General features: G+C 45.2%; 1 protein-coding gene across 1 annotated transcript in view; it reads left to right on the top strand.

Annotated features, from left to right (window-relative positions):
* ADAM12 (ADAM metallopeptidase domain 12) overlaps positions 1-22,519 on the top strand; it is a 397,161-nt gene that overhangs the window by 44,635 nt on the left and 330,007 nt on the right. Inside the window, exon 2 of the mRNA XM_061404001.1 lies at positions 11,425-11,561. Coding sequence (XP_061259985.1) covers positions 11,425-11,561 — 137 coding nt within the window. The remainder of the gene's footprint in view (positions 1-11,424; positions 11,562-22,519) is intronic.

Genomic DNA, 22,519 nt, shown 5'->3' with positions numbered 1-22,519 from the left:
AGTAAGTTGAAATTCTGACTTATAAAGAAGGCTCACTTGGGTTTGGATCTGTGCATAAACCTGCAAGGAGCCAGACAATGCTGGGCAAGCTAAAAATCAGTCACCCTTCAGAGCCTCTGTGATGAGAACCACGCCCTGGGACCCAACCCTGCTGTCATTATGATCCCAAGGTCGTGAGAACTTGTTATTCGTTTGGTCATAATTCATTAACCAAATACTTGTCTGCATATGAAGATAGAACATTGAATTTGATAAATAAGGCCCATGTGTGTTAGTTGCTCAATTGTGTCTGACTCTTTTCGATCCCACAGATGGTAGCCCATCAGGCTCCTCTGTCCATGGGGATTCTCCAGGCAAGAATACTGGAGTGGGTTGCCATGCCCTCCTCCAGGGGACCTTCCCCACCCAGGGATCTAACCCAAGTCTCCCACCTTGCAGGCAGATTCTTTACCGATTGAGCCACTCAAATATGGCCCCTACCACTTGCCATTTTAGATTTGGGAGTGGGGTAGTGGAAGCAAAATGATAAAATGAGTTTGGATGCTTATAAATACCATGAAAGGAACAGAATAGGACGATGGGCTGGAGAGAAACGTGGGGTAGAAGGAAGGTTCTGAAGTCGGGCAGCCGCTCTGAGGTTTTTACATTTGAGCTGAGACGTAAGTAATGAGATTTGAGGGCCAGCAGAGGTTTGAGAGTAGGGTGTTCTCAGCAGAAGGAAAAGCAAAAACCAAGGACACGAAGTCAAACATAGCTGGACATATGATGGGTCAGAGGGGTGGTCAGTGTGGTCACAACAGAGCTGGCAAGATGGAACTCTCAGGGGTTGGGGTTCCAGAACTTGTAGGACTCAGGAAGGAATCTGAATTTTGTTCCCAGTGTTTCCTGGACAGAGTGGTGTTTGTTTATCACATGGTGTGGCTGGAGCCTAGATCCTAGTACTTGGCTGTCTGGGTGGCTTCATAGTTTTTTGGACCACAGGCAAATTTCTTAACTTCTCCGTGCCTCAGCTTTTTCATCTACTAAATGACGATACACATCCAAGGGTCATTATGAGGTTTAAAAAGGTGAAACTTAGAATGGGGTTTGGTGCACAACACTTGCTTAATCGGGGCTTCCCTGGTGTCTCAGTGGTAAAGAATCCTCCTGCCAATGCAGGAGATGCAGGTTTGATCCCTAGGTCGGGAAGATCCCCTGGAGAAGGAAATGGCAACCCACTCTAGTATTCTTGCCTGGGAAATCCCATGGACAGAGGAGCCTGGTGGGCTATAGTCTGTGGGGTCGCAACAGAGACATGACTTACCAACTGAACAACAACAACTTGTTTAATTAGTGTTCACTGTTGTCATCTAGAAATGTTTATTAATTGTGGGATCTATGCTCAGCATCGCATTTTGTCCTATGAATAGTTCTCATGTATACATTCTTCTCCACTCTTCACACACTCCATTCTCCAGCAGAGAATTTTTCCAAAATGAATCAGATATACTCTACATAAAATCCTATGATGCCTTTCTACTGCACTCCAAATGAAACCCACATGCTACCTTAGAAGGCCCGGCGTGATCCAGGCCTTGCCTACCCTCTATACTTGAGCTCACACCTCTGTCCACACCGTTTCATACTTCATTTTAGCCATACTGACCCTTTCTGCTCTAGAACACACTAAGCTCTCCCTGCATTAAGGCCTTTGCATTCACGTTCTTTTGATGGAAAACCCTGCCATAGACTTTTGCTCTTATCAAATGTGTCCTGTCCTTTGAGATTGGAGTAGAGGGAGCTTCAGGTGATGAGTCTACCAAGAAGGATTCAGCTAGAAAGTAGGAGAGTTTTGAGAAAATAGAACAAAAACAAAGCATAAGATACCCAGCTGGAGTTGTTGAATGTGAGTGATTAAAAAAAAGATGTTTCCAAGCCCTGTGACGCAGGCAGTGGTGAATGGTGGGGACTCTGGCAAGACATGTACGATGGACAGTGTTTTGCTTTCTGACTGGGGGACAGAATGAAGCCTTTGGTTTTTAAACATGCCGAGTTTGAGATGATGATGGTGACAAAGCATTGAAATTAGTGTCCAGTAGATACTGTATTACAAACTGCACTTGGGTGAACTGGCCAGATGGAAAAATACTGATTTGAGCAACATCAATTTAAAAATTAATGAGTTCTCTCAGGAACAGTGAGAGTAGGGTGGGAAGATGTTCAAGAGCTGAGACTTGGGGGATGTTCAAGTCCCCCAAGGGAGGCGGGAGAAAGGAATATGAGTGGAGAAGGCAAGATCTGGCTGGAGAAGGAGAAGAAAACCAGAGCCACTGAGTGCTGCCAAGTTGAGGGTGTGTTTCAGTAGAAAGGGGCTCCCCTGGTGGCTCAGATGGTAAGGAATCTGCCTGCAGTGCAGGAGACCTGAATTCGATTCCTGGATTAGGAAGATCCTCTAGAGTAGGGAATGGCAGCCTACTCTAGTAGTCTTGCCTGGAGAATCCCATGGACAGAGGAGCCTGGTGGGCCACAGTCCATGGGGTTGCAAAGAGTTGAACATGACTGAGTGACTTTCAGCAGAAGGTGGTCCGTGATGACAATGATACAATGGCGCTGATGGATGTTAGCGCCATGAAAGTCCATGGTCTTTAGTGTAGATACTAAATGGCTGCTGGGTCATTGTTGTTTAATTCCATCTCATGCTTTTACAGTAGTGAAGGGAACAAATCTGTTTCTGTTCCTGTCTTTTTGTTCTCCACTTCCAAAAGCTGCTCCTGTGCTAGGATTTTAATAATTGATTCCATTTTCCTTTACATCATTGTTTGAAAATTCTGACCCCCATCCTCCACCATCCAAAGTATTACAAATAAATTCCTGCAGCATCTCTTTGTTCCTATGATGAAGGACAAAGTGAATGAATGCATATGAAATTCAGAGGGCTTGGGTTTTGTTATTAATTCTGCCATTTATTGTTGGGAAACATTAGAAATAACCAGTATAAATGCTTAGTTCAGTCTCACCATTTATAAAATAGGACTTGCACTAGTTTACAATGACCAGCAAAGGAGTCTAAAATAGAAGTTGATGTTGTAAATGGTTTTGCAGATAGGAGACACTTTAGGCATGAAAAGTTATTTTTATGCGTAGTAGAGACAACTTGTGCTTGGGGTATGAACCCATTTGAAACATTTATGGGAAGCAATAACTAGCTCTCTTTGAATTTTGAAATGACGTATAAAACGTCTTTTCAAAATTGTAATTGTTTCGTAGTACTTGATGGCTTTTATTTCCAAACGGCCTGTGTCCTCTAGCATGCCCAAGGCAGTGAACCTGCAATGCCAGGAAAGCTGGTAAGAAAGTAAAACATCATACATCAGTTGGTTTGTCATCATGAGTTCAAATGATTGATTTTTAAAATTTTTTGTCCATCCTAGAAGTAATATGTCTGTTTATAGAAAAATCAGAGATACGTACAAACATGAAGAAGAAACACACTGAACTCACAGCCCTAACACTCAGAGCAAAAAACCTAGAAGAGCATTTTAGTGTATTTCTTTCCAAAGATTGATTAAAACAAAGCAAAAGCAAAAAACTAAGCTAAATGACACCCACCCACACTTTGCGCCCGTGGTGTCTGCTGACCCTCTCACCAGCCTTCGGCAGTGGTCAATGGTCCATAGTCTTCCTGGACACCTAAAGGATTTGTGTATCCGGGACGGCGAGAGACTAGCCCCAGAGCGTCCATGTAGCCTCTGGGGGGTGCACAAAATACTGACTCTTCTGACTCAAAATACTGCAGCTGCTTCTGTTCCATCAGGCTTTGTCTTGATAATTTAGCCTTCCAGTGTGGATAGCTACAACCTTAGGCTCTGAGTGAATCTGGTTCTGTTTCAACATCCTTTCGTCAAAGTATTTATGTGACTGTCACTTGGTGTAACCTTCTTAAACCAACTTTTCACTTCTGTACTATTTCAGAGTCTTGTCGCCAATAACCAGAAAAAAAGATGTCGTTTTTATAGCAACTTGTTTCTGTGTTCTGAAGAGTTCTCTGGGTGTATTTTGAAGGGCCTTTCCACTGCCTGAGGATTGACTGCTTTTGCATGCTCTGCCTTTTTATACAGAGAAGGTGATGGCACCCCACTCCAGTACTGTTGCCTGGAAAATCCCATGGACGGAGGAGCCTGGTAGGCTGCAGTCCATGGGGTTGCTAGGAGTCGGACACGACTGAGCGACTTCACTTTCACTTTCCACTTTCATGCATTGGAGAAGGAAATGGCAACCCACTCCAGTGTTCTTGCTTGGAGAATCCCAGGGACGGGGGAGCCTGGTGGGCTGCCGTCTCTGGGGTCGCACAGAGTCGGACACGACTGAAGCGACCTAGCAGCAGCAACAGCAGCAGCAGCCTTTTTATACTCTAGGAAACCTTGTTGGTTAACTGCTTTATGCCTTTCACGTGACTGCAGTTACTGCATCTTTCCTCCATCTGAACAAACAGCAATGTTAGAAGAGAGATGAAGGCAGAGACTCCAGTTTGCTGGAATTTGGAGCCACTGGTGATAACAGCCATCCATCTCTGAGCCCTTTGATACTGAACTGCTCTAGAATGACGTGTGGTCTTCTTGCAAGATGCAGACTAAGTCCTCAAATGATGATTAATAGACTTTATTTGAAAGGACCGCTTTATATTTAGAAGAAGATGGGGAAGAGAGTATAGAGAGTTCCCCTATACCCCATAGGCTTCTGTGGTGGCTCAGCAGTAAAGAAACCACCTGCAGTGCAAGAGCTGCAGGAGACACGGATTCGATCCCTGGGTCGGGAAGATGCCCTGGAGAAGGAAATGGCAACCCCCTCCAGTATCCTGGCCTGGGAAATCCCGTGGACAGAGGAGCCTGGTGGGCTTTAGTTCATAGGGTTGCAAAGAGTCAGACACAACTGAATCGACTTGGTACGCATACACCTATACCCCATAACTAGTTCCCCCTCTTACTATCTTACCTGAGAACTGTACAGTTGTTAAAATTAATGAACCAATATTGACATAATGTCTTTAACTCCAGTTCGTACTTTATTCCAATCTCCTTACTTTTTACCTAATGTTCCTTTTCTGTTCGTCAATCCCAGGCAGGAGTCCTCAACACATTGAGTCATTATGTGTCCTTTGCCTCCTTTTAGCGGTGACAGTTTCTCAGACTGTCCTTGTTTTTGATGACCATGACGGTTTTGAGGTGTGCTGGCCAAATATAATATAGGATGACCTGAATTGGCATTTGTCTCAGGATTAGATCGATCAGAGGTCAAGTGTCATTTTCATCATATCTGATGAAGAGTACATGCCAACATTAGGACTACGGCTGCTGACGTTGACCTTGATAATCTTGCTGACATAGTGCTTTTCCACTGTAAAACTACTCTTTTTAAGACTAACTTTTGCCATGGTTCTTTTGAACATCCTTGAGCTATACCATTGAAAACTAATCACACCCCTAATTATCACCCTCAGAGCTTGCAGACGAGATGAGAGAGTGATGTTGTTATTTGATTAAGACTATAGATAGGAATCTGAACCAAGGGAGATATATTTGTCCTTTATGGGAACATTGCCACCATATTCCCCTGGACCAAGACACTGCTCAATCAAACCAATAAGATTTTCTTTAGCTCTCTGGGATTACAAAAAATGCTTCGTGAGTTTCCAAGGCCTTGTCCTCAGATTCTTTTGCAGTTCGTAATGGTTGTCTCAGTTTTTACCCCCACCTGGATTTTCTAAGGACTGTTTATCTTAATTCTCTTTTATGTACCTCAGATTAATCCTCTTCTCCTAGGTTCATGTTGGCATTGATAGTGATTTTGCTTTAAAGCCAGAACTCTAGGTTAGTGTTTTAAGTTTCATCTTGGCTAGTAGTCTCATCAGAGGTTGTTTTCCCACTGGCTCACTGGATAACTTGAATGGATACCTCCCAAGCACCTTAACCCCTGTATATTCTAATGACAAGCATGAAGCTGTCATCTTCATACTGTTAGCCTGTTTGGTTGGAGAAACCCTGCCTATAAGTCTGTAAACTTGGATTTGGACATCCTAGACTGATTTTATGTGTTAAGCTTTTCAGAAGCCCTTTGACTGTTCTGACTTAGTTGAGCTTCCTTAACCCTATGAGAATTGAGCCTTCCCAGGTGGCGCTAAATGGCAACCCACTCCAGTACTCTTGCCTGGAAAATTCCATGGACAGAGGACCCTTGTAGGCTACAGTCCATGGGGTCGCAAAGAGTCAGACTTGACTGAAGTGACTTAGCAGCAGCAGTACCTTAGATGCAGGCTTTGATTGAGGGCAGTAAATCAAAGAGGAGTCAAGACCAGGGCCAGGTCTTGTGTCTTCAAGATGTTTATTGTTCAGTATCTCAAAACTTTGTCAATCTCTTCTGTAAAGAAGCTGAAACCCTTAGGTGGACAGCAGGGTGGTCTGGATGACTCTTAGTAAGCCAAGCCAGGGAGGCTTGGCCAGATGGAGCAGGAAAGAGGCAAGATTTCCATGGGTAGCCAGGCTCTGGGTGACTCACATGGAGGGGATCTGAAGGTACTGTAGGGGATGTCTTTATTGCTGGCTTTTCCAAGACCTTAAAAGCCATTGCTGCAAACATTCTTGCTTAAGGAACTAGGTCTATAACTTCCCTCTTCACCAGCCATAATCAAGTCTGAAAATGACAAACTCAGACAAGCATAGTAGGCACATGCATGTCTCATGGGAAAGCAGTGCTGATTGTCACAGAAGATAATTGTGTTAGAAACCTAAATATCTGATATGCTTCTTCCTACTGTGAGACTGATGGAGAAGGAAATGGCAACCCACTCCAGTACTCTTGCCTGGAAAATTCCATGGATGGAGGAGCCTGCTAGGCTAATAGTCATGGGGTTGCGAAGAGTCGGACACGACTGAGCGACTTCACTTTCTTTCTTTCTGTAGTTCCTTTTGGAGAAGGAAGTGGCAACCCACTCCAGTGTTCCTGCCTGGAGAATTCCATGGACGGAGGGGCCTGGTGGGCTACAGTCTATGGGGTTGCAAAGAGTCGGACATGACTAAGCAACTAACACACACACACACGTTGTGAGACTGAAGCAAAATGGCCATTTTATCAAAAGGACTGTCTATGTATCTGGTTACTCAGCAGAAAGAAAGCTGGGAGTTCCTCCCCAAGATAAGCTAGTCACATTTTTTTATTTAGTAAACTGAGTTTTGTTGATGCCCAAATATTGGCAAAAACAAAGTGTATGCAAGCTGTATGTTTTCTAAGGTCATATTTTTTTTTTCCCCTGGGTTTCTAGGGCTTGAATGTGCAGCTACTTTTATGGTTTGTCAACAAGATCACTCCATAAAATACATTCTGATATCTCACAGCTGTGTATAATTTATTCTGTCTATCCATGCAGCACAAATAAAAATTTTATTTGCATCATCTAAAAGAAATACCAGTGTATACATACTTAAGCAAAGCTCATAAGAAACCATCCTCTGACTGCACATACTGCTGGGGGGATGTTGTGCAACTAATTAAAAAGTTGAGAGATGGCTTCATTATCCATGTATATAGATAGTAAATACTGTCCTCAGCAAATAATGTTGTTATTCAATTTCTTTAAAAGGTTGCACAACATTCTGCAAGTACTGGCACAGTCTGCCTCTCAGTTCTCTTTGGAATATTTAGAAATAAAGCCTCTTAGAGGGGAAGAAAATCAGTCCCAAAGGACTTCTTTTGGAATAAGATGTTGGTATATGTAGGTGAAAAGGGAAGTGTTCAGTGGTTGGAACATTTTGCCTTCAGGAGAGTAAATAACTGTCACTCTCTGCTCCTAAGTGCCTGGGAGGAAAATGGTCCAGGGGACTAATATGTTCTTTATATTTGGTTTGTGCAGCTTCAGTTTGATTATTGATGAGGAAACCCCACGAAGGCCTCCCTTCTCCCAGCAAAATCAAGGATGCGGGCATACCGCCTCTCCTAGGGCCCCACAGGCAGAGGCAAGCGAAGGAGACCTGGATTTCATGGCACTTCTCCTTTCTCCTGAGAAGCGGCCCCCAGCCCTTTTGGCACCAGGGCCTAGTTTTATGGAAGACAGTTTCCGAGGCCTAGGGTGTGGCGGAGGTTTCAGGATGACTCAAGCACATTATTGTGCACTTTGCTGTGTGCTTAGTCCCTCCGTTATGTCCAGCTCTTTGCGACTCCATGGACTGTAGCCCACCAGGCTCCTCTGTCCGTGGAATTCTCCAGGCAAGAATACTGGAGTGGGTTGCCATTTCCTTCTCCAGGAGATCTTCTCCACCCAGGGATCGAACCTGCATCTCCTGCATTGTCAGATGGATTCTTTACCTGCTGAGCCATCAGAGAAGCCCCATTACGCACTTTCTTTCTATTCTGATATCGCTAAGGTCTATGGCCCGGAGGTTGGACCCCTGTTTTAAGACAGGCAGCTTCTCAGTGAGTCCTATTATATTCAAAGAGTTTTTCTCTAAGTCTCTGAGGCCTGGGTGATAACCTTCCAGGCCTCTGAGCATCACAGCTGGAATACCCGTGGAAACCATCCCGTCTTCCTTACTGCGGCTGGGTGGTGAGTGGTACAGGATTCCAGGTTTAGATTTATCCAGCCTTGGGGCATTTGAATTTGCGATTAAGTACTTAATTTAACAATTCACTTGTGTTGGAAACTTAACTGACAGAACTTCCAGGAGTAGCTTATAATCAACCTGGTTTGTTTATGTAGAGGAAATTTTAAAATGCTTGCAGTCACTCTCTTAACAGTTTAACTTGACTTTCCAGAGGATTAAAATGTTGGCCAGGGTAACTCTTTGGCACGTGGCATGGTTTTCACTGGTTGAGGGGCAAGTTCAGGCGCATCTGCCGTTTTCACTCTGTAATTGCGGGAATTTCAAATCCTTCTTAATCCACTTCAGACAGCACACCAGCACTCTTTCAAGGTGTGTTCAGTTGGCCGCACTCTTAGTCCGCTCTGCAGAAACTGTGTAACTGGATCAGAACTCACTTTGTTTCAGGAACTTCTAACATGGGAATCCCACTGAGGGTCTTGAGCATGAGACCTGGGGCTTGGCAAAGCTTCGAGAAGGATCTTGATGAAATGCTTCATGTGTATTACGCACCTTGCGCCTCCCTGCCCTCTGCTTCATCTTATGGAAAAGATAACACTTGAGGACCCACTGCTGATGTGTTCCTCCCTCGGCTCTGGGTAGGGCTGGAAGTTCCTCATCCTCCATGCTTCCCATCCCAACAATACAGTCTCTTGTCCCTGTCCATCAGAAGTAGCCTTCCCTACCAACTTCCACGGGCTTGTTTTTCTCATTACATTTTTATTTTGAAATCATTCTAGATTTATAGAAGAGTTACAAGGACATCATGGGGTGTCCTCCCAACCCTGTTGTTTCAGGGTCCTGGTTACTCTGTGCAATCATATTTGTTCAGTTGTCTCTCACCCAGTGTAAAAATATAGGTCATGAGGGCAGCTTGATCTGCGACTCTCTCATAGATGCACAAGATGGAGAGAACCAAGTGTTCTGGGGTGGAGAGTGCTGTATTTAAGAGATGAGGGTCCCAGAAGTGTAGGCAGAGGGGGCTCGCTCCAGGTAACATGAGGGTTGAAGCAGAAACAGCGGGCTATTTAAGTGGAAGACATCAGATCTAGAAGGCCCGTCACAAGGCAGGCAGTTAATAGATAGTTGGTGAATGAATGAGTGAATGAATGAACTAGTAAGTGGGTCAACAGCTGGGCCAGGACCAACAGCTAATACGTGGTCAGGATGCTACTGATGTTGGGGATGTCTTACTCCAAAGCCCCTGCTTGGAGTGACTCAGCCCTCTTGGAGCACATTCCGTTCAGTTCAGTCGCTCAGTCGTGCCCGACTCTGCGACCCCATGAATCGCAGCACGCCAGGCCTCCCTGTCCATCACCATCTCCCACATGAAAGCAAGCCAGTGGATGAAGCTCGTTTATTCAAGATCTCTGAGCCATTGTGGACCGCCCCCTCTTCAGCCGGGAAAGACTCCTGATGAGCTTCGTGCTGATAACCACTCCTTCGTCATAGCCCGCCCTCCACCGGATGTCCACAGATGTCACCGCCTGGAGCCGGCCCCCTCCGCCTGCACAGCTGGAGCCCTCATCTCCTGGACACGGGCTCATCCCAGCCCTGAGACCACAAGCCCGTGTCTCCTTGCACCCTTGGCCCCCTCTCTCCCTCTCCCTGCCCCACGTGGCCGAGGGGCCCAGCTCACCCCCTCGGCCACTGGCCAGAGTCCCAACGTTCAGTTCATCCCTGGTCCCTTGGCACTCAACGATTGGGAGTTTTAAATGCTTTGTGACCAGCTTGAGAATTTTTCAGGGAGGCTGTGTCAGACAGTTAGTACTCAAGTACAATAGTAATCCTTTTGTAACCTGAATATAACTGCAGACTTCCACACTGAGAATGATAAAATGGTGTGGACTGAAAGGTATTTGGAGAACTGTAAAATGTCTAGGATTAAAATTTCAATACCATTTGTGCCCAATAAATGCGAACTCTTTAGTAACTTGAAACTGTGCTATTATGACTCAGGTCTGAAAATTATGAGTCCTGGTTGAAGAAATGGGAATAACATGTGAGGGAATCAACTCCCATCCTTTACCTTGAGGGGCAGACTGTGGTTGTACCGAATAGCAGGAGTGTGACCTCATAGGGGAGCTGGCCTGGAGAAATTACTGTATTTGTTAAGAAAGTGATATACTCTCCAGAAGAGAAAAATGTTATACTTTCCATTAGGATTGTTTATGGAAATGGGGCTGCATTGAACCTGTGTCAGTATATTAACTGGTTCGACAGGACCCCAGGAAACAAGATCACATAATAGTTGACTGAATGACTTGAGTTTTTTTTTTACATGAACCAGTCTAGTCAGTCGAAACTGACAAATTAATTTTGTCTATAGGATCATTCCCTGAAGCCCATAAAATTAGCCCCCATAAGTACAGAGTGCAGAGTTGGCTTTGTATGTAACTGATTCACTGGGACTTAAGTAAATGGAGTTAGTCTTAATACAGCTAAAGCCTTGAGACTTTTAATAGAGCTGATCTTAAGCAAAGGATTAATTCATCATTTAAAAAGTCACTGCTCGTGGATTTTTGTTGCTTGTCAAAGGATAGAATTATATACTTTGAAGATGGTAATCACCCAGCATGTGCCACAGGGCTTGAAGGGGGAAAAAAAATTAGCTCTAATTTGCTTTAAGTTACAAAAATTTTTGGTTCAATTGACAGTGGATTAATCAGTTTTAACACTCAACTATGATATAATAGTTGATGGTATTTGCCTGGCTTTATTCAACTTGCAAGTATTTTCATTGAGTCGTTGGTGTCATGCTTCTGATGCCAAACTCTTCCAAACTGGAATAAGCATAGGGTTTTTCTTTGTGTTACAGGGGTGAACTTGGGAAGCCAGTTTGTGCCTTCCATGCAGCAGGCCGGGACGAGGGATGGGGCAGGAGCCTATGAAGTGGTCAGTGTCTCTCTTTTGAATGGAGATCCATGGAACCCAATGAAGACTGCAGACTCAGAGGTCAGTTTTTTACTTTATCCTTCTTGACTTTTCAGTGATTAGAGTTTAAAATTCACAGGACTGCATTCATATCCTTTTATTCAAGTTTTGTCTTTAATGACTTTAATTCCAACTTTATCCTTCCTTACAAAGTGAAATCTTCATTATTAAGAAGGTGAAATACAAACTGATTTTGATGTGACGGTTCTAATGAGCGTCTCAGCTCTGCATATGTGGAAAGTTATTTTTTTCAAACACACACCAAGGATAACATTTCCAGATATGCAAGTTCCAGCTCATTTTACTTGAGTGCTGGATATTTTTCTATATTCACATCTTTTTATCAACATTTTGGTTTTATCAATCAATTATTGGTAGAAACATTTTCATGCAACTTTTTTTTAAGTTTGTAATGAGTTTTAATGCACTTTGATGCTGAATTTTCTTCAATACATGTTTGAATTGAGTCTTCTGTGATGTAAAAGAATACTATAAAATAATAAAAATATTAATGGTTAAATTTAATATTTTGATGAGTTTTGTCTGACAAATCTACATGACTTTCTTAAATTTCAGAACTTGTTGGAATAGTTGGAAAGTGATAAAATCTATAGAAATATGAGCTCTTTGGAGAGATTATACAGATGGCTTTGTCCTTGTGTTATGTGGAACTATTTTTAGATTATTTTTTATAATAGAAAACAGATTTTTTTTAAAAAAGAGCAGTTGAGGCTGAAAATCCTCTGTGGTGTTCTGGAAGTGCTGCAGTGGGCCACCTTTATGTCTGTAATGATAATATGATTTATGATTTATTATCCCCAACTTTTTTGGCACCAGGGCCCAATTTCATGGAAGGCAATTTGGAGGGGGGTGGGGAAACAGGGATGGTTTTGAGGTGATTCGAGTGCGTTTACTGTGTGCTTTATTTCTATCATTATTATCTCAGCTCTACTTCAGATCATCAGGCACTAGTTCTTAGAGGCTGGGGACCCCTGATTCACGTCATTATTTCATTTTCTAAAGAGACTTTCAGCTGAAAGTGAACATTCAGAAAGGTTGAGTTAAAGGATCCAAAGGCCAGATCTGAACTTTTTCAGTATTTCTAGTTCATGGGGATGGTTGCAGACTGAATATACAAAGTGCAAGCCAATCACAGTGTCTCCGATGATGTTTCCTGGGAGAAAAACCTAGGATTTTAAAGAAAATCTCATCATGCTACTAATTTGCAAAATTAGAAATGACCTGATAGGTTCAGAAAAAGAGAAGTGTACTATTTTGTAAATTATATATTTAAAACGTTGATAGGCACTAATTAATAATATAAGAATATGAACCCATCTAAAGTTATTTGGGTGGTGAAAGCTTATATGAGAGCTCTCCCTGGTGGTACAGTTGCCAGATTTAGCAACTGAAAGTGCAGAAAGTGAAAAAGTGAAGTCACTCAGTCGTGTCCGACTCTTTGCGACCCCATGGACTGTAGCCTACCACGTTCTTCCGCCTGTGGGATTTTCCAGGCAAGAGTACTGGAGTGGGTTGCCATTGCCTTCTTCAGAGGATCGTCTTGACCCAGGGATTAAACCTGGGTCTTCCGCATTGTAAGCAGGTGCTTTACCATCTGAGCCACCAGGGATGCCCCATTAAACTTGGACTTAGGCAAACGGTAGGTGTTTTTTCGGCATAAGTCTGTCCCATGCAAGATTTGGGGTGTTGTTGTTTATCAAAGTACAAATTTAACTGGTGTCCTGTGTTTTATCTGGCAACCTTCCTTGGAGGGTATCAGAACAACAAGCTGATGAGGGTTCTCAGCATGCCTCTGGAATGGACCAGTGCAGACTGGCTCTAGTTTCTGACCTCCAACTTCATCCTTCCTGCCAGCCAGCCACCTGGTAGACCTCAGGAGGCATGCTGGAGGGGGCATTGGCACCCTGCCCCTTGGCCAAGCTCACAACCTGGGCTGGGGGCCACCAGCTCCATCTTTGTAGAACACTAGGAGAAACCACTGTTGTTGCCTCACTATCCCAACTCCTCCAGGACAAGAATCGTGCGGGTAGCAGGCACGTGCTGTTGTTCAGTTGCCGTCATGTCTGACTCTTTTTGACCCCATGGACTGTAGCCCTACAGGCTCCTCTGCTGTGCGATTTCCCAGGCAAGAATACTGGAGTGGATTGCTATTTCCTTCTCCAAGGCGTCTTCCTGACCCAGGAAAGTAGGCACATACCTACTGCCTAAAGTAGCTCCAGGTTTTATTTGTTTAAGGGAATAGGGACCTAGGTGATTTGGGGGACAGCATCTTGTCACAATGCCATGAAATTCGCTTCAATGTATGGCTCGTGGAGTCAGCGCTGTGGCTCTGTAATGACCACGTGCACCTTTGTTTGGTGGTTAACCATCAAGACCCTGCCTGAAAAGGGGTTTGTGTATGAGCATGCCATACTTCTGCACGGGTAGATGTGTGTATCTGTTGTGGGGATAGGGAGGCTGCCAAAAGGTATATCTGTGTACGTCTTTCCTTGTTATCAGATAACCGTCCACATTGTTACTTTAAACTGCATTCACAGAGTGTGTCTTCAAGTGTGCAGAACATACTCACTTCACGTATGTATTTTGCTGTGCAACTCTGCCTGCTGTACCTTAGAATGTAGGCTTTTAGATTTGCATCCTTGCTTTCCTGCTCCCCTATCTCTTTCCTTGCTCCCTTGCTTCTTTCTGTTCAGCCAGCCTTTGACAATTTGACTTAACTGATTTGAGGAAAGGCCCAAGCATTTTGGCTTCCCTGGTGGGTCAGATGGTAAAGAATCCACCTGCAATGTGGGACACCTGGGTTCAATCCCTGGGTCAGGAAGATCCCCTGGAGGAGGGCATGGCAACCCACTCCAGAGTTCTTGCCTGGAGAATCCCCATGCACAGAGGAGCCTGGTGGGTTACAGTCCAGGGGGTCGCAGAGAGTTGGAAACGACTGAGCTAAAAACAGCACCAGGCATCTTCCTTTCTGTAACGTGCTCCCAGTTGACTCTAATGAGCACACAGGGGGGCTTCCCTGGTAGTCCGGTGGCTAAGACTCCACCTTCTCAATGCAGGAGGCCCAAGTTCCATCCCTGGTTAGGGAACTAGATGCTGTGTATGGCAACTAAGAGTTTGCATGCTTCAACTGAGAATTCGTGTGACACAGCTGAAGATTCTGCATGAGACCAGGCACAAATAAATGAATGAAAAAATTTTAAAAAATAGCTGAGCACACAGTTTAGAATCGCAGTATTTGTGAAAAGTACTGCTGTGTCTAGCACTGGGGAGTGGCTGAACTTGATTCAACTGATTTCAAGTTGCTTCAACTTGATTCAGGAAGAAGTACTCAGATTATCTCTCTCCTTCCTTCTTTCTGCCTCTTTCTCATCTGTGATGAACATATAGCTGAATGGGATATTATTATGTCCTTTACAAATCAAGTGTCAAGCCATCACCACCACTGCTCAGGTAGTTGAAAGACTAGAGGAAAGGGAACCTGACCTTGGGTGCATTGTAGGCATCCAGCATTTGGTTTGTTTGCTTGCTGCTGTTTTGGTATGTAACATGAGTATAAGCTTATCTGCTCTTCCTCCCTCTTAGGGTCATGGTAAGAATGAAATGAAATGATGTCTGTGAAAATACGCTGGAAACTAAAAACTACCACCCCGATGTAAGGTGATACTGAGAGTTTAAAGTATCTTTAGGGACCAATCTCCAATTTCACGTCTTGAAAAAAATGAACTCTGGGTCCAGGGAAGACATATCAAGATGGGGTTGCTCCTGAATTGATCTCAATGGAGCTCAGCCTTTGAATACTCCAGGAAATTTCCAATCTCTAGCTTTCTCGCATGAGAATGAAATGATGGAAATAGTACGTGAAATGGAAAATAAAAAGGCAAGGGGATTAGAACATGAAACCAAAGCTTCCTGTAGCATATTGAGAGTCTGAAATATCAAATAGCAGCTAATTAAAACAGCAGAGGTAATGTCTGCTGCATAGACTTCCGTTTGCTTTTTTTCGTGGCTGAGAAAACCAAGTCCTGTTTTTTTTTTTTTTTTTTGCTCAAATAACCATCCCCTTTCACCCTGCGGCAATCAGACCTCTTCTTGGAGGGGTGGTCGCACCCCTCCCACCGGCCCTCGGCATCCCTTGGTAGCAGCTTCCGCTCCCAACACTTCATCACGACGGCTCTTGCCAAGGTCACAGGTGGCCTCCCAGCCTATGCAGCCCGTGCGTGCTTCTCACTCTTTATCTGATCTTGACACTCGTTCCCTCTCCTCTGAAGTGCTCACTTCCTCTGGCTCCTGCGACCCTGTTCGCTCTTGTTCGCTCTCATGTGTTTTTAATTCTTGCTCATGATTCCTCTTCTTGGCTTTGTCCCTCAACTGTCGGTTTCCACTGAGTCTCTTCCTCGGCACATTTCTTACTAAGGGCTCCCGCTGGCCTTGTCATTCCCTCCAGTGGCCTTGCTGTCCGCCTGTGGCAGGAGGGGCCAGTGAAAGTGCAGGTTGCTCAGTCGTGTCTGACTCTTTGCGACCCCGTGGACTATACAGTCCATGGAATTCTCCAGGCCAGAACACTAGAGTGGGTAGCCTTTTCCTCCTCCAGGGGATCTTCCCAACCCAGGGATCGAACCCAGGTCTCCCGCATTGCAGGCGGATTCTTTGCCAGCCGAGCCACCAGGGAAGCCCAAGAATACTGGAGTGGGTAACCTATCCCTTCTCCAGGGGATCTTCCCAACCCAGGAATCAAACTGGGGGTCTCCTGCATTGCAGGCGGATTATTTACCAACTGAGCTATCAGGGAAGCCCAAATAAATAAAGATAGACCAAAAGAAAGAAAAACAGGTCATAGGAGCCCACATGTGGTGGGGATGTGAATGATAGCAGCAGTCACTCCCACGACCTGTGACCTGGGTCTGATCCCCTCACCATCATCCTCCAATGTTCATGGACTGAAAATCCAATAGTCCGCCTGCTCTGATGTCTGTGATGTGCAGACACTCCATGAACACTGAGCCTGGGGACGTGGTAGAGACCAATGCTGCAGACACATCGCTTTAAACCACACATCCATCCTCTGATTTGCCGAGGAGCCAGGGACCAGGGCAGGGGCCATGAGGGGTGAGCAGTGTATGCCGTTTCCCCCTTCCCTCCACCTGAAACAGGGCAAATCTCTTACTGTCTGAAAACAGGTCTGGTTCTCCAGTTGGATGTCTTTAAAGAGCAGGGACCCCAAAATAAGTCAACTTAATGCTGCATTAAGTCAACCCAGCAGTGTTCAGGAGAGAAGAAATGGCCCCACTGAACTTGCACAAAGGCCTGAAAACCGTAAGGTGCCAGGGGACCACTTCACCTTCGTACTGGCTTAGACCCTAACTCTGTGCGACCTGGGACTCAGCTCTTTGGCACAGCTCGTGCTGCATTGTCGTCACTAGTTTATAGTTTTGCTTCTCACACCAGCCTGTGCCCTCTCTGAGGGTGGCGTCCTCAGCTTTCGCCCTTCCTTGTCCCTCGGTGCAGCACCTGGCGCCCGGTGAGAATAGGGAATGTTTGTTGGTGGGCTCTGAGCCTTCCTCTGTGCCTGGGAGCCAGGTGCTCACTGGCATGGAGGTGCCTCCTGCTACAGAAGGTAGAAGGGACAGAAGTCAACTTTTGCATTTTATCCAAATGCCCAGAGGTTCCTGGGTCCCCTTTCCCCTTCTGCAGAGGGTTTGCAGACCACTCCTGGAAAATCTGGACTTTTCAGACATTGCCGACCTCTTTCAGCAAGTTTGTTGTTGTTCAGTGTCCCAGTCGTGTCTGACGCTTTGTGACCCCATGGACTGCGCACACCAGGCCTCCCTGTCCCTCACTGTCCCCAGGTTTGCCTAAGTTTATGTTCATTGCATCAATGATGCCATGCAGCCATCTTATCCTCTGATGCCCTCTCCTTCTGCCCTCAGTCTTCCCTAGCATCAGGGGCTTTTCTGATGCATCGGCTGTTTGCATTAGCAAGTTCAGGCGCTTTTAACTCATTTGGAGGTCTTATATAGCTTGGAAGAATGTGACATTTCCCACTTTTGTGGCTGCTTATGACTTATCTTAACAACACCCTGCATGTGCCATTGTGTTCCAGGGTTCACATGGCCAGCCTTGTAGAGAATGAGTTTCCTCTGCTTGAAGGGAGCATTCTGGTCATTATAGGAGTTGCTGGAGGCCGGCCTGTTGTGCCCAAGCTTGACTGCATAAGCTCGATGGTTAGTCTTCTGACTTATGGAACATGGAGCTTCCTTTAGCTTATAAGCCAGCTGACAGTGCTTCCTCTTAGGAATGTGAAAGTGAAGTTGCTCAGTTGTGTCCAACTCTTTGCAACCCCTACCAGGCTCCTCTGTCCATGGAATTTTCCAGGCAAGAGTACTGGAGTGGGTTGCCATTTCCTTCTCCAGGGGATCTTCCCAACCCAGGGATCGAACCTGGGTCTCCCACATTGCAGGCAGACGCTTTACCATCTGAGCCACTAAGGAAGCCCCTTTAGGAATGTAGTATTTAGTAAAATACCTACTGTGAAACTCCTCAAAAGAAATGTGTACTAGGGCTTCCTTAGTGGCTCAGTGGTAAAGAATCCACCTACCAATGCAGGGGACACAGGTTCAACTTCTGGCCTGGGAAGATCCCACCTACTGTAGGGCAACTAAGTCTGTGCACTGAGCCAGAGAGCCAGGGCCCTAGAGTCCACGAACCGCAGCCACTGAGCCCGTGCGCCTAGAGCCTGTGCTCCAGTACGAGAGAAACCACTGCAGTGAGAAGCCTGTGCTCCACAACTAGAGAGGGCCCGTGCACAGCACTGAAGACCCAGTGTAGCCAGAAATGTAAAATATATATATATATATATGTTCAGTGGCTCCAAAGTTGGAACTTTATTTCCAGACTATGGTCTCCTGGGCTGGTTTATTCTCCACCTTCCTCTACCCTTGTTCCTCTCTCTCTCTCTCTCTCTTTTTTAATCTGGCCATGCCCTTTGGGATCTTAGTTCCCCAACCAGGAATTGAACCCCTGCCCTCACCACTTTGGGAGCGCCGAGTCCTAACCACTGGACCATCAGGAAAGTCCCACCCCCATCTCTTAACTCCCACTGGCCTCCCTGCAGCCCCACCACCCCCTGCCTGACAGTCCCCAGAAGCTGTGTCCAGCACACAAGGAGGCTGCTGTTTTTGGCCACGCGTGACCTACCCAGCCAAGACTGCACCCACCTTCTGGGAGACAGAAGAGCCTCTGCCTTGCTGTGTAATGTCGGACCAGTGGCTAGCCCTTGTTGAGTCTGTCTGCCATTCGTAAAGGAGGTGATGATGGTGACCTCGCTGCCTGACAGCTCCCTCGTTGTGCTCAGTAGAACTCAGCCGCGCTCCTTTCCCTTCATTTCTGCTCAACTTTCTGCTTACACTAGGGCAGGGCTCCTCACCCTCAGCCCCACTGCCACTGGGACTGCTTGTGTGTTAGTTCTCTGTTGCGTGTGTAGGGGAAAGTGGCTGTTGCTGTGTGTCATAAGGATGTTCAGCAGCTTCTCTGGTCTTTACCCACGAGATGTCAGTAGCTCCCTCCTTCCCAGCCAAGTCAACTCAAGATGGCTGGGGCATGGGGAGTGTCCATGATTACAGCCCCTGCCCTTGGGGACAGCTGAGAAGGGTAAGGATACAGTTACTGGGAACCTTTGCTTTGGATGGAGCCAAACCAAAAATTGGCAAACTTTTTTTTTTTGATAGTTCTAATAGAGAATATTTAAATTTTTTGATAGTTGTAATACTTAATTACTCATTGGAAAAGACCCTGATGCTGGAAAAGATTGAGGGCAGGAGAGAAAGGGACAACAGAGGATGAGATGGTTGGATGGCATCACTGACTCAATGGACATGAGTTTGAGTAAACTCTGGGAGTTGGTGATGGACAGGGAGGCCTGGCGTGCTGCAGTCCATGGGGTCACAGAGAGTCAGACACGACTGAGTGACTGAACTGAACTGAATACTTGATTATTATTTTTTTGAACTGGGGTAGAGCTGCTTTACAATGTTGTGTTAGTTTCTGCTGTACAACACAGTGAAGCAGCTACATGTGTAATGAAGAGGAATTATTCAGCTGTATGGGTCCCACAATCTCCGTCACAGATAATGCAACTTTACTTCTGTAGCTTAAACGGTAGAAGCAGCCGTGGATATTAAGTGAACCAGTGTTTGTGGTTGTGTTCCAGTAAAATTTATTTGTGTACATTCCCTGGTGGCTTGGCAGTAAGAATCGTCCTGCCAATGCAAGGAGACACAAGGGACGCAGGTTTGATCTCTGGGTCGGGAGGATTCCCCTGGAGGAGGGCATGGCCACCCACTCCAGTGCTCTTGCCTGGAGAATCCCATGGACAGAGGAGCCTGGTGGGCTGCAGTCCTTGGGGTCGCGCAGAGTTGGACACGCCCGAGTGAGTTAGCGCATAGCACTCACGCACGGGACATTGTGATTTGAATTTTAGAATGTTCCTGAGACATGAAACAGTCTTCTCTTATTCGTATTTTTTTAGCCATTAAGAAATGTGAAACCCATTCTTAGCGCTCAGGCAGTGGGGTGGATGTGGTCCTCGGACTGTAGTTGGCGACCCCCGGGCCAGACATACCCCAGATAGCATCACATCAAGCACCCCCGTGCACGTTGTAGGAGAGGAAGCAGGGACGCGAATGACAGGGCTGACGGCTGGACTCTGACGTCTAGTCTTCCCATGGTGCTCGGCTGCCTCCCAGAAAATCTGTAGCTTTCTTTCCCTTTGTTCATTGTCAGGACGGGTTCATAAATTTGGAATCCAGAGGCAAAGTCTCAGCTCAGAGGGACGCCGTGGGGAGCTCTGGCCAGCGCTTCCCCCAGCCATCAGCCCTGCTCTCCAGGGAGCTCTGGCTTCCTTCATCTGCATGTGAGGGCTCCAGCCCCGCTCCCGAGGTCTTTCCTGCTCACCCTTCCTCTTTGGTCAGCAAGCAAAGAGGAGCAGGCAAGCCAGCATACTGCGTTCCGTTCCACCGGGTCCCTCCTGCTGGATTCTCGCCACGAGTCAAGGAGGGCTCTGGGCTTCATCTCCACCGTGCTGTCCACAAACTTATTTATTTCTCATGACCTCTTAGCAAGGCCTTACTAGCATTTCCCAAAAAGTTGTCTATTGAATCAAATCAGGTCTCCCTACAGTTTCTGCAACTTTTTTTTCTTTTCCTCAAACATGTAGTGTCCTCAGAGACCGGGGCCTTCTTAAAAATTACATTTTTAAATAAAGTTGAATAATACTAGGAGATAGGGTGGTTTGTTTAAAAAGACAGACAAAATATATATATATTTATAATCCTTGGGTAAGACTCTCCATGTTTGACTGGTGTGTTGGGCATATTTGAAATTAAGAAAAAAAAGGAGTGGGATGAATTCTGTTTTCAGTTTTTCATCCATTCATCCAAAGATGTGTGCGTGCCTGCTATGTCCCAGGTTCAAGGTAAAGTTCCCATGATACAAGCATGGACAAGACTCTGTGCTGCCCCTGAGGAGCCCAGAGTTTCGTGAAATAAGGTTGTAATAAATTTAAATAAGTATTTAATAAGAGATATGTAATTTTTAAAGTGAGCAATTTTAGAATAGCTGTATTTTTTTTTCAGGAAGTTGCTTGATGCTTATTTAACAATTTTAATTGAGTAGAGTTGACTGACAATGTTGCTTCAGTTTCAGGCTACAGCAAAGCGGTTCAGTTATACATGTGTGTGTGTGTATCTAGTCTTTCTTCAGAAAAAAATAGAATGACTTTAGATTTACTGAAAAATGGCAAAGATAGTATGGGGCGGTCCCATATCCCCCATACCAAGTTTAGCTCTTAGTCCCATTTACATGTACATGATACGTTTGAAGCAATTAATGATACATGGTTTTCATATTTTAACTTGAACTTTTTGAATAAGAGACAAGGGCTCTAGAGATGAAGGACATTTAGAAGAACATATAGTTTCTAGAATGGATGATAATTTATAGATCAGAGTTCAGATGAAAAAGGCAATCTTCCCAAGAGATACTTTGTGTGTGTTGATGTTGAATTTAACAGTTTCGTATCATGTGAAGGCTGGGGCTTCCCTGGTGGGAAGGTATCTGCTTTATTAACTATGCCAAAGCCTTTGACTGTGTGGATCACAATAAACTGTGGAAAATTCTGAAAGAGATGGGCATACCAGACCACCTGACCTGCCTCTTAAGAAACCTGTATGCCAGTCAGGAAGCAACAGTTAGAACTGGACATGGAACAACAGACTGGTTCCAAATAAGAAAAGGAGTACGTCAAGGCTGTATATTGTCACCCTGCTTATTTAACTTCTATGCAGAGTACATCATGAGAAACGCTGGGCTGGAGGAAGCACAGGCCGGAATCAAGATTGCTGGGCCAAATATCAATAACCTCAGATATGCAGATGACACCACCCTTATGGCAGAAAGTGAAGAGGAACTCAAAAGCCTCTTGATGAAAGTGAAAGAGGAGAGTGAAAAAGTTATCTTAAAGCTCAACATTCAGAAAATCAAGATTATGGCATCTGGTCCCATCACTTCATGGCAAATAGATGGGGAAACAGTGGCTGACTTTATTTTTCTGGGCTCTAAAATCACTGCAGATGGTGATTACAGCCATGAAATTAAGACTCTTACTCCTTGGAAGGAAAGTTATGACCAACCTAGACAGCATATTAAAAAGCAGAGACATTACTTTGCCAACAAGGGCTATGGTTTTTCCAGTGGTCATGTATGGATGTGAGAGTTGGACTGTGAAGAAAGCTGAGTGTTGAAGAATTGATGCTTTTGAACTGTGTTGTTGGAGAAGACTCTTGAGAGTCCCTTGGACTGCAAGGAGATCAAACCAGTCCATTCTAAAGGAGGTCAGTCCTGGGTGTTCATTAGAAGGACTGATGTTCAAGCTGAAACTGCAATACTTTGGCCACCTGATGCGA

Source organism: Bos javanicus, chromosome 26 (genome assembly GCF_032452875.1).
Source record: "Bos javanicus breed banteng chromosome 26, ARS-OSU_banteng_1.0, whole genome shotgun sequence".
Classification (NCBI taxonomy): domain Eukaryota; kingdom Metazoa; phylum Chordata; class Mammalia; order Artiodactyla; family Bovidae; genus Bos; species Bos javanicus.
This window is presented reverse-complemented; position numbering and strand designations above follow the sequence as displayed.